At 38.2% G+C, this 15,668-nt stretch overlaps 1 protein-coding gene across 1 annotated transcript in view; it reads left to right on the forward strand.

Moving 5' to 3' along the window:
* Positions 1-15,668, forward strand: part of LOC126277871 (ATP-binding cassette subfamily G member 4-like) — a 366,743-nt gene that overhangs the window by 310,425 nt on the left and 40,650 nt on the right. The window contains exon 6 of the mRNA XM_049977397.1: positions 11,218-11,341. Within this exon, the coding sequence (XP_049833354.1) occupies positions 11,218-11,341 (124 nt within the window). The remainder of the gene's footprint in view (positions 1-11,217; positions 11,342-15,668) is intronic.

The following is a 15,668-nucleotide window of genomic DNA, read 5'->3' on the forward strand; positions in this document are numbered from 1 at the left end:
AAGGATCAGTGTCTTTTGATTAAATCACGTGAGAAGGTTGATGAATTAATATTTATTAATATTTTGCAGTGTGAGTGTATTATTAATAAAAATAGATCCATGATTTATTTGGACAACATCAATTCAGTGTGCCTTGACAGTCAGGCGTTCAATATACATTGCTCATAGTGAGGTCTCGACTTCGATACCCAAGACTTCTTGCAAATTACCCAATTTATTTTTTTATGCAAACAACTGAGTGGCATGTAGGATGTTTAATACTGATAAACGTTTCATTCGCCAATTTCTTGGAAACATGTATGTTTTCTTAAAAAATAATGTGGTACATAGGCCTATTGGTTTTCCAGTTTCAATGAATCTTCTAAAGAAATACAGTGATGAAAACTTGATTACATTTACTGTGAAATACCTAAAAAATTATCCACGAAATGTATGAAATTTAACAACTGCCGTCACATCGCATATCATTCTTATAGTGCAATGTGTATGTGGCAGTGTGGGGAAGCCGCTGAATGCGAAGAGTCTTGGCAGTGGCCCAGCTGTTTTTCAAGGATTCTTACTGCATGCAGACGTTACAGTATATCACGGCATTGCATAATTTAAATGGGTCTAGAATAACGCGAGAAGAAGACGAGGTGATGTGGCAATTCGCAGGGAAATTAGCCATTCCAGGGGAAATTGCATTTTCACCAAATCATGTCAATTGATAGAAGCTTGTCGCTTACTAATTTTGAATCTACGTGTTATAAGGTATGACACCAAATATTTTAAATGAAAAAGAAAATTGTTTATCGTAATAGGCATTTTTCTGAAGGTTTACATAGTCACCAGTTTTCCCTACGTAATTGATAACACGTCCAGCACCGTTGCAACTGGATGCCATGTTTGTTGTGTTGATTTATGGTCAAATGTTCTACCCATCCTGATGGATTACTACCAGAAACAATACCAAGCGGCTACAGTAGACCATTTCCAGGCGAAATATTTAATTCGGCTAAATACGAACTCGTTCAGGTGCCATATCGACATTAATGACTCACAGATGAAACCATCAATCCGAAATGAACAACATGGCACTACATTCAGAGCCAAAACACATTGTTGTCTAAACATTTATATTTTCCGCCATATGAGATAACAAACATAATACACTCTGAATCCCACAGAAAAAGGAAAGAAACCGACGACGCACCACAAAGGCGTTTTCCGAATAGGACGGAAATCGGTAGATGTGATGTACATGTAAGGACGAACAAATGATTACAATTTCAGTAAAAACGGATGATTTTTTGAAGAGAAAGAACTTCACAAATTGAGCAAGTCAATAATGCTTTGATCCACGTCTGACCCTTATGCAAACGGATATAGCACTTGGTTGATAGAGTTGTTGGATGTTCTCCTGAGAGATATCGTACCAAATTCTGTCCAGTTGGCAAATTAGATCGTCAATTGGTGAGTGATCTGGCTGCCTTTCTCGCCAAGTTGGGTTTGGCAAGCACGAAGACAACCAGCAGCATCTCTCGCCTTGTGCAGGCAGGCAGGCATCATCTTGCAGAAATGTAACCTCAGGCTATCTTGCTGTGAAGGCCAACAAAATGGGCACAGAATACTGTGCCCGCAAACAAAGTTGACACTCGGCACGGTGGTTGCTGGGAGCTACTGTAAAGGCATGTCCCATATACATTCGCTCCCATCAGACACCGTACGGAGTGTCGACCGTGTCTGCACGTATAATATTGTCGACGTACCAGTGCGCTATTAGGATGCCATGAATGACCGCGGCTGCGGTGTAAGAGCACAACAGTATGTGAACACCCAAACTTTTGACACCTTGTGGATTTATTGGTTGAATGTTGTCAAATGTAATGTAGATGCGGTAATCTGAAATACACGGAACTAAATTTTATGTGCTGTGCTACATATCGCTCCACTAGACCCGGTGAAACTTGGTATCAGGGTCTTGAGCACATCTTCACTTGTGCACGTTTTAAGGAGCTACTGCGCATGTGCAATTGGCGTGACGTAATTGCTTTAAGGAACAAACACTTCTGTAGTTGATAAACACACCGGGAAAAAAAGGGGGTAGCGTCTTTGATTCATAATGATAAACGTCTTCAGTCACGGGTTCGATCCCCGCCGCAGCCTAAATTTTGATAAATAATCAGCATTGGCGGCCGAAGACTTCCGTCATAAGAAGTCTGCCTCATTCTGCCAACGGCCTTTTCAAAGAGGGCGGAGGAGCACTCTCTTGTCCTAGTTGTGAGCAATTGCCCCTAAAGGCGGAAGAATCAGCAATGATCAACGACATGAGGATGCAGAAGGCAATGGAAACCACTGCATTAAAGACACGTAACGTGTATCCACAGGACATGTAGCCTGTAGCTGAAGAAGTGTCATGATGATCTCTCCATTGGCAAAAGATTTCGGAATAGTCCCCCATTCGGATCTCCGGGAGGGGTCTGCCAAGGGGGAGGTTACCATGAGAAAAATATTGAATAACCAACGAAAGGATAATGTTCTACGAGTCGGGGCGTGGAATGTCAGAAGCTTGAACGTGGTAGGGAAACTAGAAAATCTGAAAAGGGAAATGCAGAGGCTCAATCTAGATATAGTAGGGGTCAGTGAAGTGAAGTGGAAGGAAGACAAGGATTTCTGGTCAGATGAGTATCAGGTAATATCAACAGCAGCAGAAAATGGTATAACAGGTGTAGGATTCGTTATGAATAGGAAGGTAGGGCAGAGGATGTGTTACTGTGAACAGTTCAGTGACCAGGTTGTTCTAATCAGAATCGACAGCAGACCAACAATGACAACGATAGTTCAGGTATACATGCCGACGTCGCAAGCTGAAGATGAACAGATAGAGAAAGTTTATGAGGATATTGAAAGGGTAATGCTGTATGTAAAGGGGGACGAAAATCTAATAGTCATGGGCGACTGGAATGCAGTTGTAGGGGAAGGAGTAGAAGAAAAGGTTACAGGAGAATATGGGCTTGGGACAAGGAATGAAAGAGGAGAAAGACTAATTGAGTTCTGTAACAAGTTTCAGCTAGTAACAGCGAATACCCTGTTCAAGAATCACATGAGGAGGAGGAGGTATACCTGGAAAAGGCCGGGAGATACGGGAAGATTTCCATTAGATTACATCATGGCCAGACAGAGATTCCGAAATCAGATACTGGATTGTAAGGCGTACCCAGGAGCAGATATAGACTCCGATCACAATATAGTAGTGATGAAGAGTAGGCTGAAGTTAAAGACGTTAGTCAGGAAGAATCAATACGCAAAGAAGTGGGATACGGAAGTTCTAAGGAATGACGAGATAAGTTTGAAGTTCTCTAACGCTATAGATACAGCAATAAGGAATAGCGCAGTAGGCAGCTCAGTTGAAGAGGAATGGACATCTCTAAAAAGGGCCATCGCAGAAGTTGGGAAGTAAAACATAGGTACAAAAAGGTAGCTGCGAAGAAACCATGGGTAACAGAAGAAATACTTCAGTTGATTGATGAAAGGAGGAAGTACAAACATGTTCCGGGAAAATCAGGAATACAAGTCACTGAGGAATGAAATAAATAGGAAGTCCAGGGAAGCTAAGACGAAATGGCTACAGGAAAAATGTGAAGACATTGTAAAAGATATGATTGTCGTAAGGACAGACTCAGCATACAGGAAAGTCAAAACAACCTTTGGTGACATTAAAAGCAACGGTGGTAACGTTAAGAGTGCAACGGGAATTCCACTGTAAAATGCAGAGGAGAGAGCAGATAGGTGGAAAGAATACATTTAAAGCCTCTATGAGGGTGAAGATTTGTCTGATGTGATAGAAGAAGAAACAGGAGTCGATATAGAAGAGATAGGGGATCCAGTATTAGAATCGGAATTTAAAAGAGCTTTGGAGGACTTACGGTCTAATAAGGCAGAAGGGATAGAAAAATTCCATCAGAATTTCTAAAATCATTAGGGGAAGTGGCAACAAAACGACTATTCACGTTGGTGTGTAGAATATATGAGTCTGGCGACATACCATCTGACTTTCGGAAAAGCATCATCCACACAATTCCGAAGATGGCAAGATCTGACATGTGCGAGAATTATCGCACAATCAGCTTAACAGCTCATGCATCGAAGCTGCTTACAAGAATAATAGACAGAAGAATGGAAAAGAAAATTGACAATGCGCTAGGTGACGATCAGTTTGGCTTTAGGAGAAGTAAAGGCACGAGAGAGGCACTTCTGACGTTACGGCTAATAATGGAAGCAAGGCTAAAGAAAAATCAAGACACGTTCATAGGATTTGTCGACCTGGAAAAAGCGTTCAACAGTATAAGCTGGTGCAAGATGTTCAAGATTCTGAAAAAAGTAGGGGTAAGCTATAGGGAGAGACGGGTCATGTACAATACGTACAACAATCAAGAGGGAATAATAAGATTGGACGATCAAGAACGAAGTGCTCAGAAAAGAAAGGCTCAGGAGTGGAATTAAAATACAAGGTGAAAGGATATCAATGATACGATTCGCTGATGACATTGCTATCCTGAGTGGAAGTGAAGAAGAATTAAATGATTTGCTGAATGGAATGAACAGTCTAATTAGTACACAGTATGGTTTGAGAGTAAATCGGAGAAAGACAAAGGTAATGAGAAGTAGTAGAAATGAGAACAGCGAGAAACTTAACATCAGGATTGAGGGTCATGAATTCAATGAAATTAAGGAATTCTGGTACCTAGGTAGTAAAATAACCAATGACGGACGGAGCAAGGAGGACATCAAAAGCAGATTCGCTATGGCAAAAAACGCATTTCTGGCCAAGAGAAGTTTACCGGCCTTAATTTGAGGAAGACATTTCTGAGGATGTACGTGTGGAGTACAGCATTGTATGGTAGTGAAACATGGACTGTGGAAAAACTGGAACAGAAGAGAATTGAAGCATTTGAGATGTGGTGCTATAGACGAATGTTGAAAATTAGGTGGACTTATAAGGTAAGGAATGAGGAGGTTCTACGCAGAATCAGAGAGGAAAGGAATATGTGAAAAACAGTGATAAGGAGAAGGGACAGGATGATAGGACATCTGCTAAGACATGAGGGAATGACTTCCATGGTAGTCGAGGGAGCTGTAGATGGCAAAAACTGTAGAGGAAGACAGAGATTGGAATACGTCAAGCAAATAATTGAGGACGTAGGTTGCAAGTGTTACTCTGGGATGAAGAGGTTAGCACAGGAAAGTAATTTGTGGTGGGCCGTATTAAACCAGTCAGTAGACTGATGACCAAAAAAAAAAAAAAAGTGAATTGCTAGCCCTTACCGCTCAACTACTATGTTACGTCAGTGCTACCAGATGGTAGGACAGGATATGTGTTGCGAATACATAGAAGAATCCTTTATTGTATGATTATATGATAACAAAACAAACACCTGTAGCAGTTACTTCTGTAATATATCTGGGAGTATGCGTACAGAACGATTTGAAGTGGAAGGATTATATAAAATTAATTGTTGGTAAGGTGGGTGCCATGTTGAGATTCATTGGGAGAGTCCTTAGAAAATGTAGTCCATTCACAAAGGAGGTGGCTTAAAAAAGTCTCGTTCGACCTCCACTTGAGTATTGCGCATCAGTGTGGGATCGGTACCAGGCCAGGTTGACAGAGGAGATAGAGAAGATCCAAAGAAGAGCAGTGCGTCTCGTCACGGGGTTATTTGGTAAGCGTGATAGCGTAACGGAAATGTTTAGCAAACTCAAGTGGCAGGCTCTGCAAGAGAGACACTCTGCATCGCGGTGTAGCTTGCTGTCCAGGTTTCAAGAGGGTGCGTTTCTGGATGAGGTATTGAATATATTGCTTCCTCCTATTTATACTTCCCAAGGAGATCACGAATGTAAAACTAGAGAGATTCGAGCCCGCACTGAGGCTTTACAGCAGTCGTTCTTCCCGCGAACCATTCGCAACTAGAACAGGAAAGGGAAGTAATGACAGTGGCATGTAAAGTGCCCTCCGCCACACTCTGTTGGGTGGCTTGCGGAGTATAATTGTAGATGTAAATGTAGATGTAGACAGCAGACTTTTATCTATGTTCATCATGAATCCCGCTAGGTGGTAGCACACTCCATAGATGTATGAATTCTCACACTATATACTAAAATTAGATCAGACATCAGTGTATGTTATAGTTATACTGAGAGAAAACCCGGTTTCGTGGGATTCTGAATGAGATATGGTACATTAATTTTTGGATTTTATCGTAGATTAATCCGTTTGAGGCTCTGAGAACCATAAAGCACATCATCGTCGATTGTGAGACCATAGCATTTATTCAAGGTTGTGGCAACTGTTGATCTTACAGTTTATGTGTACTGTAAGACCACAGTGTACATATATTTGAACATTCACGAAAAATTGTCTCACTGGTTTCTCTGGTATTCACTTAAGTAGAGAGCGTTGAAGACAGTGTGCTTTTGGCCCTTATAGCTCTTAGCACCTCGTTTGTATTCTAGTCAAGTGATCTTGTTGTAGATAGTACTACTTCAATTTAATCACTTCCGCAAATGGCAGTTTATGTTTGGAGTTTATTGTCTACTGTGCAGGAATTGGCGTTCATGTGAAGTGTCAACATGAACTCTTTTGAACCTGTATTAAGCGTTGGCAGAAAACAAATTTACCTGGAATTGTTAAATTTCTATCATAGATACAAAAAGATCTATAGGAAGGTGTTGATTGCTGCAAAAAAGTCATTTAATGACAAAATAATATGTAATGCAGATACTAAAACCAAATCAGTCTTGAATGTTATAAAAAAAGAAATGGGGGGGGGGGGGGGGGGAGGCAAACAAATGCAGAATACTATACAGTACTGCTAAGGGAGGACGTAAAGTAATAAATGATCCACTGCACTTAGCAAACTATGTAAACGAGCATTTTTCAAGTATTGCAAAGAAGTTACAGCAAAAATTCCTCCAAACAAACATAACACCTGTAAATAATGTTGCACTAAATTCAATGTTACTTCCAACCACAGAGAATAAAGTCAGGAATACACTTCAAAAATTTAAACATATAAAGTCAGTAGGATGAGATGAAGTACCAATGTGTGTACTGAAACAATGCATGGGGATTATACAAGGCCCTCAACAAATATAATAAATTAATCCTTCACATCAGGGACATTTCCAAAGCAGTTAAAACAGGCAAAAGTTTTACCTTTGCTCAATAAAGGTAATGGAGAAGACATAGGAAATTACTGGCCCATTTCCCTGCTGTCAGCATTCTCAGAACTAATAGAAGCACTTATGAAAGACAGATTAATGAATTACCTGAATAAATACAATCATTTAAGCGAATCACAGTTTGGTTTCCGAAGCGGCAAAAATATGGAGTCAGCCATAGTAGAATTTACAAAAGTTGTACTTGATGCTCTTGATAAAAATAAGTGTGTCACAGGCATATTTTTGGATCTTTCTAAGGCATTTGATACAGTCAACCACAAGATTCTATTAAATAAATTAGAAGCATAAGGAATAAGAGGGGTTGCTAATGACTGGTTTTGATCATACCTAACAGATAGGGTACAAAGAGTAGAGATAACACGTACCTCAAATAGATGAAAACATTTAGTAAAACACTTATCAGAACCAAAATACATTAATATAGGGGTTCCACATGGTAGCATATTAGGACCAATGCTGTTCCTGTTATACATCAGTGACTTTCCCGGTAGTGTTACTAATGGTGAAAAAATCCTATTCGTTGATGACAGCAACATTATAGTCACGAAGGAAACAAGAGAACTCATTGCTGAGAAAGCAAATAAACCTCTCAAGGAAGTTTATGATTGATCACTAAGTAATAAAGTGACACTGAACGTAATGAAAACTAATACTATGAATTTCAGTTTGAATAGGATAAATGACAATGTTAAATTAAATGTAGATGGCATCTCTACAGACTATGTAACAAATGCAAAATATCTAGGAATGAATATTGATTCTCACACAAAGGTACTTGCAAAACAGAATGACATCAGCATGTTATGCCCTTAGAATCCTATCATCAGTGTGTAACATGCAGTGTCTTTTAGTTACATATTATTCATTTGTACACTCAGTTCTTGGCTATGGAATTCTTGTTGGGGAACAAATGCTCAAAATATGAACACACTTTTCAAACTCCAGAAAAGAGCCATAAGAATAATAAACAAAACTACTAGTTGAGCTCATTGTAAAGATCTGTTCAAAACCCTGGGGATTTCAACTGCTCCATGGGGATACATTTACCAGTCAGTTGTACACATCAAAAATATCATTGATAATTATTGCACAAACAGCTCCGTCCAAGACCATGCAACAAGAGATAGACTAAACTTACATTTACCAAGAAAAATTAAACAAAAAACTCAAAACAGCATTTTCTACCAAGGAATAAAACTGTACAATAAATTACCAAAAGAGATTAAAGAAATTGCCAAAATACACTTATTTAAAAAGGCAGATAAAAAGTACCCATTATGCAATACATTTTATACATTGAAGGATTACTTAGCTAAAACAGAGTAGGGGGTTTGATAAAAAATGCTTTACAAATAAATAATAATAATAATAATGATGATGATTATAAAATATCCAACCTTACACATAACACCTTCACTTTGTTTTTTCCTTCTTTTTTCCTTTCTAGAAATACTTACCCCCAAGTTATGCATAGCACAATACCAACACCTCTTCCTCTTTCTGAGCTCAACATCTCACTCATTATGGAGGGATGCTGACTCAGTTTTTCAGGATAGCAAATGGGAAGTTGCAGTACAGAAAATGTCCCAGCAATCACCAATGTGGTGTGTGTGTGTGTGTGTAGTGAGATATGAGTGAACAATGTGGAATTACATTCTCTAATAAGTTATTTGTAAAAAATGTATTGTATACCAGAAGTAAATCTAATGATTGTCTCTAACTAGAAGTCTGTAAATATATGTGTATATGAATTACCTTACTTTAAATTGAGCTAAATTGGTAAATACTTTGACATGTCCTATAACCTTGTAAAAAGACATCTATGGATGAATAAAGCTACTACTACTGCTACTACTACTACTACTACTACTACTACTACTACCTCTACAGGAAAAGTTAGCCCCAAAGATAGTAGACCAGATTCATTGTCTGAGAAAATGATGAAATTAAATATCATCAATACAAGTGAACATTTAACAAAGAAGTATATAATTAGTGAAAGACGGTATATGAGTGCAACATAACAATGACTAATTTTCAGTGCAGACATTAATTCAGTAACTAATACATGAATTAGGGATCTTGTACATTTGTCTGAAAAAATGAAAATGCATGAAAACTCCCAGTTACACAAAAATGCGAAATGGAGAGTAACGAAAGTTTAACATTATTTTGCTCGTATCATAAACAGCACTTAATTATGTACAAAACAACAAAATTCTATAAAAACAATTACCTGAAGTTGCATGAATATGATGAACAGCATAGCTGTTATACAAAAGATGCTATTAATTACACACTCTATTCTCTATCTGAATTTAAAAATTTGTGAACACCCAGAATGTACGTCTATGAGCTGCCACTGACCCCACACCATCACTCCGTATTGTCCAAGGCATCTCCAGACGCATCTTCACTGGTCATTGGAGGTCAGTTGGAAGTGGGAATCATTACTGAAGACAATTATACTACAATCAATGAGATTCTAGGCCAGAGACATGTCTGGAGATGCCCCAGACAGTGATGGGATACCAGAATGGCCACCACCCACCATACGGCTGACCACCAGGAATGTTGGTCTTGGGTGCCACTTCTTTTTATAGCAGGACTTCTTTGGTTGTTATCTTCAGCACCCATACAGGACATTGTTATGTCAACAATATTGTATGCACTGATTGGTTGCCCTTCAAGGCAAACCACGCTGGGCTTACCTTTCTAATAAGTAATGCACACGCGCACATGGAGACAGTTTTTACTGCTTGTCCTCATGCTAGCAAAACCCTGGCTTGGCCAGCAAGGTCACCAAATCTCTTCCAGATTGAAAACACTTGGAGCATGATGGGCAGGGCATTCCAGCCATCTCTAACATACCAGTTGGACATAATTTAGCATGATACCCCTCAGGAGGAAACCTGTCAACTCTATCAATCAGTTCCAAGATGAATAACAGCTAGTGCAAGGACCAAAGGGGACCAACACTTTACTGACTGCTCAGTTCTTGAAGATCTTTCTCTTGAATAAATCATCCAATTTTTATGATATTGTAATCATTTGTATTGCATTCAGGTAATTTCTTCAAACTGGAAATCAGAAAAGGTTTTTCTAAAAACCAACAAAACAAGTTTCTTCTGTCAAACTGACTGACAACAATAATGGTATATTCTAGAACTAATCTGACCATCTCTGAGCAGGCTGCAGCAATACTCAAGGCAAAGAATATGTAAAGGTCACTTTTCATACATTGCCAGTAATAGGAGTTCTAACTGACAGAGCTTTTCACTGTGGATAGTAGATGGTAGCAGACACTGACTTCTGTATTCATTTAACACAGCCTAACACCTCCAGCATGGAGTCATAAATGACATGTGCTTATACTTCAGATATTCTGTAGAAGACATTGACTTAGTGAGACTTTATAATTTGCAAATTTCTTTATAAGTTCAGAAAATCCATAATTAGTTTCCTTATGCATGGGAATGGGTCTGCACAGGCAACTTCAGCGGTAAATATCATTGTAAGTATCATGCATCTACCTGGAGGCATTCCACAGCCCCAAAGGATTCTTCCACACAGTGCAAGAAAAGCCCCCAATGTTTGGCCCAACATCTCAGACAATTATTTTCACATGTTTACTATTGGATCATTGCACTAATCAGTGATATCAACAGAGGCCAATTGGTAGCTATTGACATTACTGGAATCATTCTTCACTTGGGAAGTCTTAACACTGGCATATTGAATTGGCCTGGCACCTAACCTAAATGGTAATTTTACATGACTGAATCTTTCACTTGTCAGTGGCATGTTCATTGCAATAAAACTTCTTGAAAGATTGAAACTGCTGGCTAAATTGAGGCTCAACTGCATAAGAATAGAAGAAAGATAATGCTATTTAAAGCATGAGGCTTAGTTGGCACCATTTCAATAAACAATTTCCACTCGTAAGCTTTAAAATCTAATGGCATAGCTCATAGTAACTTGCGATGATGTATGTTCCAGAGGTCTGGATCACCAAGCCAGCTCCCTGTGTGTACGACTACTGAAGGAGTTAGCACATCAAGGTCGCACAATCATCTGTTCTATCCACCAGCCATGTGCAGCTGTCTTCAAGCAATTTGACCAGGTTGGTTCAAATTGCTTTCAATTTATGCATAGTTAGCCACTACAATGACGACCAGTGGCAGAATGCTTACTTACACTTCCCATGGTAAATGTCGTGGTACAAGTACTGTGACTGGGAGCTGCTTAGGCATGTTATCTACAATGTCAGATTTGTAGACCAAATGTACAATGCCAATAACCATGATTATGCTTTTACACTGTAGCATTTAATGTGTGTTGTTGGAGGGCATCTGAGATGAGAAATCTAGTGCTATTACATAGCTCACTCATCTAAAAGAGGACTAAGGATGTTCCTAGGCTTAAGATTCCCATTTTCAGCCAAATGAGTATGGGCATTATTATCTTGGAAAGATCCATACTTGTGCCATTAAATGAGAGAATTACAAAAAAGGCCCTCCTAAGCCTTAATATTTAACTTTACTTTCAATGTGACCAACAACCACACTGAATACAGCAGTGTGACTGCACACACTATTACAAAACCTCTATCCAGATCCACAGTTGGATAACAACAATCCAGACTCCACTCTCCCCATGGTACTCCCATACCTAAATACATCTTATGGTAGACAACAGTGCAAAAAAAAAAGAGTTAACTGACAACATCATATACCTATTTACATTGGTCAGTAGTCAAGTGTTTGGGCTTGTTGCACCACTCAAACTGTTTCTTCTGTTCATCAGTTTAGAACAGGTATTTCAACAACAGCTCTATCTCGAATGTGTTGGGTACATTGCTCCAATTGCACCATTAGTGTTATGCCAACAACCAAATCATTATTTTTGCACCATTTAGTCACTTCATAAATCAATGATCAATGATTTTTGTTTTTTACATCTACATCTACATCTATAGTCTGCAAACTACTGTGAGGTGCATGGCAGAGGATACATCCTGCTGTACCAGTTATTAGGGTTTCTTGCTGTTCCATTCACATAGGGAGTGAGGGAAGAATGACTATCTGAATGCCTCCTGTGTGCACAGTAATTATTCTAATCTTATTTCATGATGCATATGTGAGTGATGTGTAGGGATTGTAATATATTCCTGAAATCATCATTTAAAGCCAGTTCTTGAAACTGTTAACAGGCTTTCTCATGATAGTTTACATCTATCTTCAATAAACTTCCAAATCAGTTCCTTCAGTATCTCTGTGACACTCTCCTATGAATTAAACAAATCTGTGACTATCTGTGCTGCCCTTCTCTGTATTTGTTCAATATCCCCTGTTAATCCTGTATGGTATGGGTCCCACATACTTGAGCAATATTCTAGAACCAGATTCTACAGTTCGCCTTTGTTAAAATAATCATTTCTAGTTAAATCCTGATTAGTAAATATTCTACAGTTCTAGAATCAGAAGTTTCTATTAGTTGGCTTATTTGAAATGTGAAGGTCTGTATTTTCCAAGATCTAGGATCTGCTGCCAGTTTTTTTGATCAAGAAACTATATTATCAGGAGGATATTTGCACAATCTCCTTCAGATAACACTCAGATGCTGATGACACCATCATCTTGATAAAATCTGAATTTACACAAGTGGAATTCATCAACAGTACATTGCCAAAGATAACTCTGTGTCACTTGTGACTCTATACGGGTAATCATTTCATAGTGTCCTCTATCAACCACTACTCAGACGTCAGTCAAATGAATGTCTTACCACCCAGTGAGTTTCCTTTCCTTTATTTAAATTGGTAGTAAGAAGTTATGTCCCATTATATTCCATTATTGATAAGTCAGTTAGATTCTGAAGTCTTGCAAAAAGTAAAGAATGACAAGTGTGATTCTGAACAGAGTATATGATGAGAAATTTCAAACTCAATGCATTGCTCCTTTACATGCAACCATTAATCATTTCCTGAAGTTGATTCAATTGCACCATCAAAAAAATTTTTGTAGTAGTAGTAGTAGTAGTAGTAGTAGTAGTAGTGGTGGTGGTGGTGGTGGTGGTGGTGGTGGTGGTGGTGCTGGTGGTGCTGGTGGCAGCAGCTGCCTTTATTTTGTCATGTCATCATACTGTTTCAAAATTATGGAATTATTTTTGCTGGGAGAGACATTTGGAAATCTCAGTGTATTTTCCTACTGCTCTTGAGCAATTGATTACTTGTTCACAATTTCCAAAAGCGACAACTTCCATGTCAAGACATCAGTCTGCTTATCTTTTTGTCATATAATTTTGAAACTTATCCATTACTCAAATACAGTGTCTTCAGAACAAGCACAGTATTGACATTCAAAAGAGACTACTTTCTGTAACTAAGATGTACATGAAAATGTATGGGTTGCTTTCACTACCAGTAAGATCTTCAAGGTTCCGATATGGTTTTGTAAACAGGTATTTTCTAATGGCTGAAATGAAGGTGTATTTCCTGTAAAGTGAAGCTGCTCACATTCAGCTCCTGGTGAAGCATACTGATTTTATTATCCAGTGAAGTTCTTGGCAGTATACAGGGCATGGCTCAGTAAAACATTGTCTAGTTGTTGCTGCTGTTGTTGTTGATGTTATTTTGGTGGTCTTTAGTCCCAAGACTGATATGTTGCAGCTTTTCATGCTAGTTTATCCTGTGCAAGCCTCTTCTTCTCTGTATAAACTGTGTAACCTACATTCATTTTAACCTGATTACTTAAGTCAAACCTTGCTCCACCTCTACATTTTTACCCGTCCCTCCTACCCCAACCACCACATTTACTTCCATCATCAAACTGATGATTTATTTCTTGATTTCTAAGGATGTGTCCTACCAATAACACCACTCTTTTAGTTTGTTTCCTCACCAGTTTTATTTGGTATCACCTCATTAGTTGTACAGTCTACTCATCTGCCTCCAAAATCCTTCTGTAGTGCCTGTTGCTGAGACCTTAAAAGTGGAGTTGGGACAATTGAAACATAAGTAATATGGCTACTATATGATTAAATTATGCTTAATGACTGCTTCATCTTGGCAAAACTCATATCCCAATTCTTCCTTAACTTCATTCTCAAAGAATACATCGCAATTGCAATGACCCACACTACCACTGTGTTGAACATTGTTCTGACAGATAACTACATCCTTGAATGCTACATATTGCATGTCATTAGTGGCACACTTTGTAACACTTTTGTCACACGATACTAACATCTGTGACACAAGTAATGTTTTTCCAGCTGTTGGTAGACGTACTTACCATAGAAATGCACAAGAGAAAGTCTCCAGCTCACTAGAAAGATGACTGAGATGTTCTTTTCAGACATCAGTGGAAAAAGGAAATATAAAAATTTAGTCCCATAATGTAGTCAGTACACATATATACATCACATTCTATAAATCCCAATATGAAGAATACGCATAAAGAATGTGCTGTTTCATCATAATCTTGTGTGATAGGAAAACAAATTTAATGAGCAACATCAAAAGATAAGGGACATTCTTAGATAAGAAGACAGTATTCCAACATCATTACAAAAATAATGTTGTGTTGGAAAATCATTTGCAAATGACAGAGACTGAATAAATACATTGAGATGGATGAAGCTCAGTTGAAAAGTTGTCAGACTAACAAGAGAAAAAGTAGTAGCTATTTGCCTCATTATGTGTTTGCAATATGAAGCCTTGCATCTTAAAGAGTATTGTACTGAACATGTTTCTGAATTCTGTACCTCTTAAAGTTTTCATAAATGTAGTAATGTGACCCAGATAGTGGAACAGTTGCGGAAAGGAAATTCCTCAAACAAAATTTATCAACTACAAAACAGATTGCTAAGAGTTTGAAGAACAGTCAGAAAAGTGGTAGTGCATAAGACTTTCCATGTTAACTTATTGGCAGGTAGCACTGACTGTAAACAGATGGAGCTTTTGGTAGTTCTCATTGGCTTGATCCTGATATTAGCATCTTGAAACAGAGATCTACCAAGTCTGTTATTTATTTGCAGACCATTTCTAAATGGAACAGTTTACCATGACACAAATACAAAATCAGTGATAAATTATTTCTTGTATCACTATGGTAGCAGAGACATCTCATGAGAAGATTATTTCAACTAACATAGAAAATATATAAAGAAGTATAAAAAACAATAGCCAGTATTGAGAACACTTAGGTGAAATGCAGAGTAAGTCCAATAAAAATGTTAAATCTGGCAAATACTGAACCCATTTTAACTATAAAACAGACAAATACAGTTTACACTCATATATGGATTAATATTACTACAAACAAAACTAAACTCTGCAGGTGGAAAAAGTAGTAGCTAATGTAACATCAGGAACCATTAAGAAAGATCTTCAAATAAATGGAAGTTCTAGATACTATGAACATATAAAAATTGTAGGTGAAATGTGT

The sequence above is a fragment of the Schistocerca gregaria genome, chromosome 6 (genome assembly GCF_023897955.1).
Source record: "Schistocerca gregaria isolate iqSchGreg1 chromosome 6, iqSchGreg1.2, whole genome shotgun sequence".
Classification (NCBI taxonomy): Eukaryota; Metazoa; Arthropoda; class Insecta; order Orthoptera; family Acrididae; genus Schistocerca; species Schistocerca gregaria.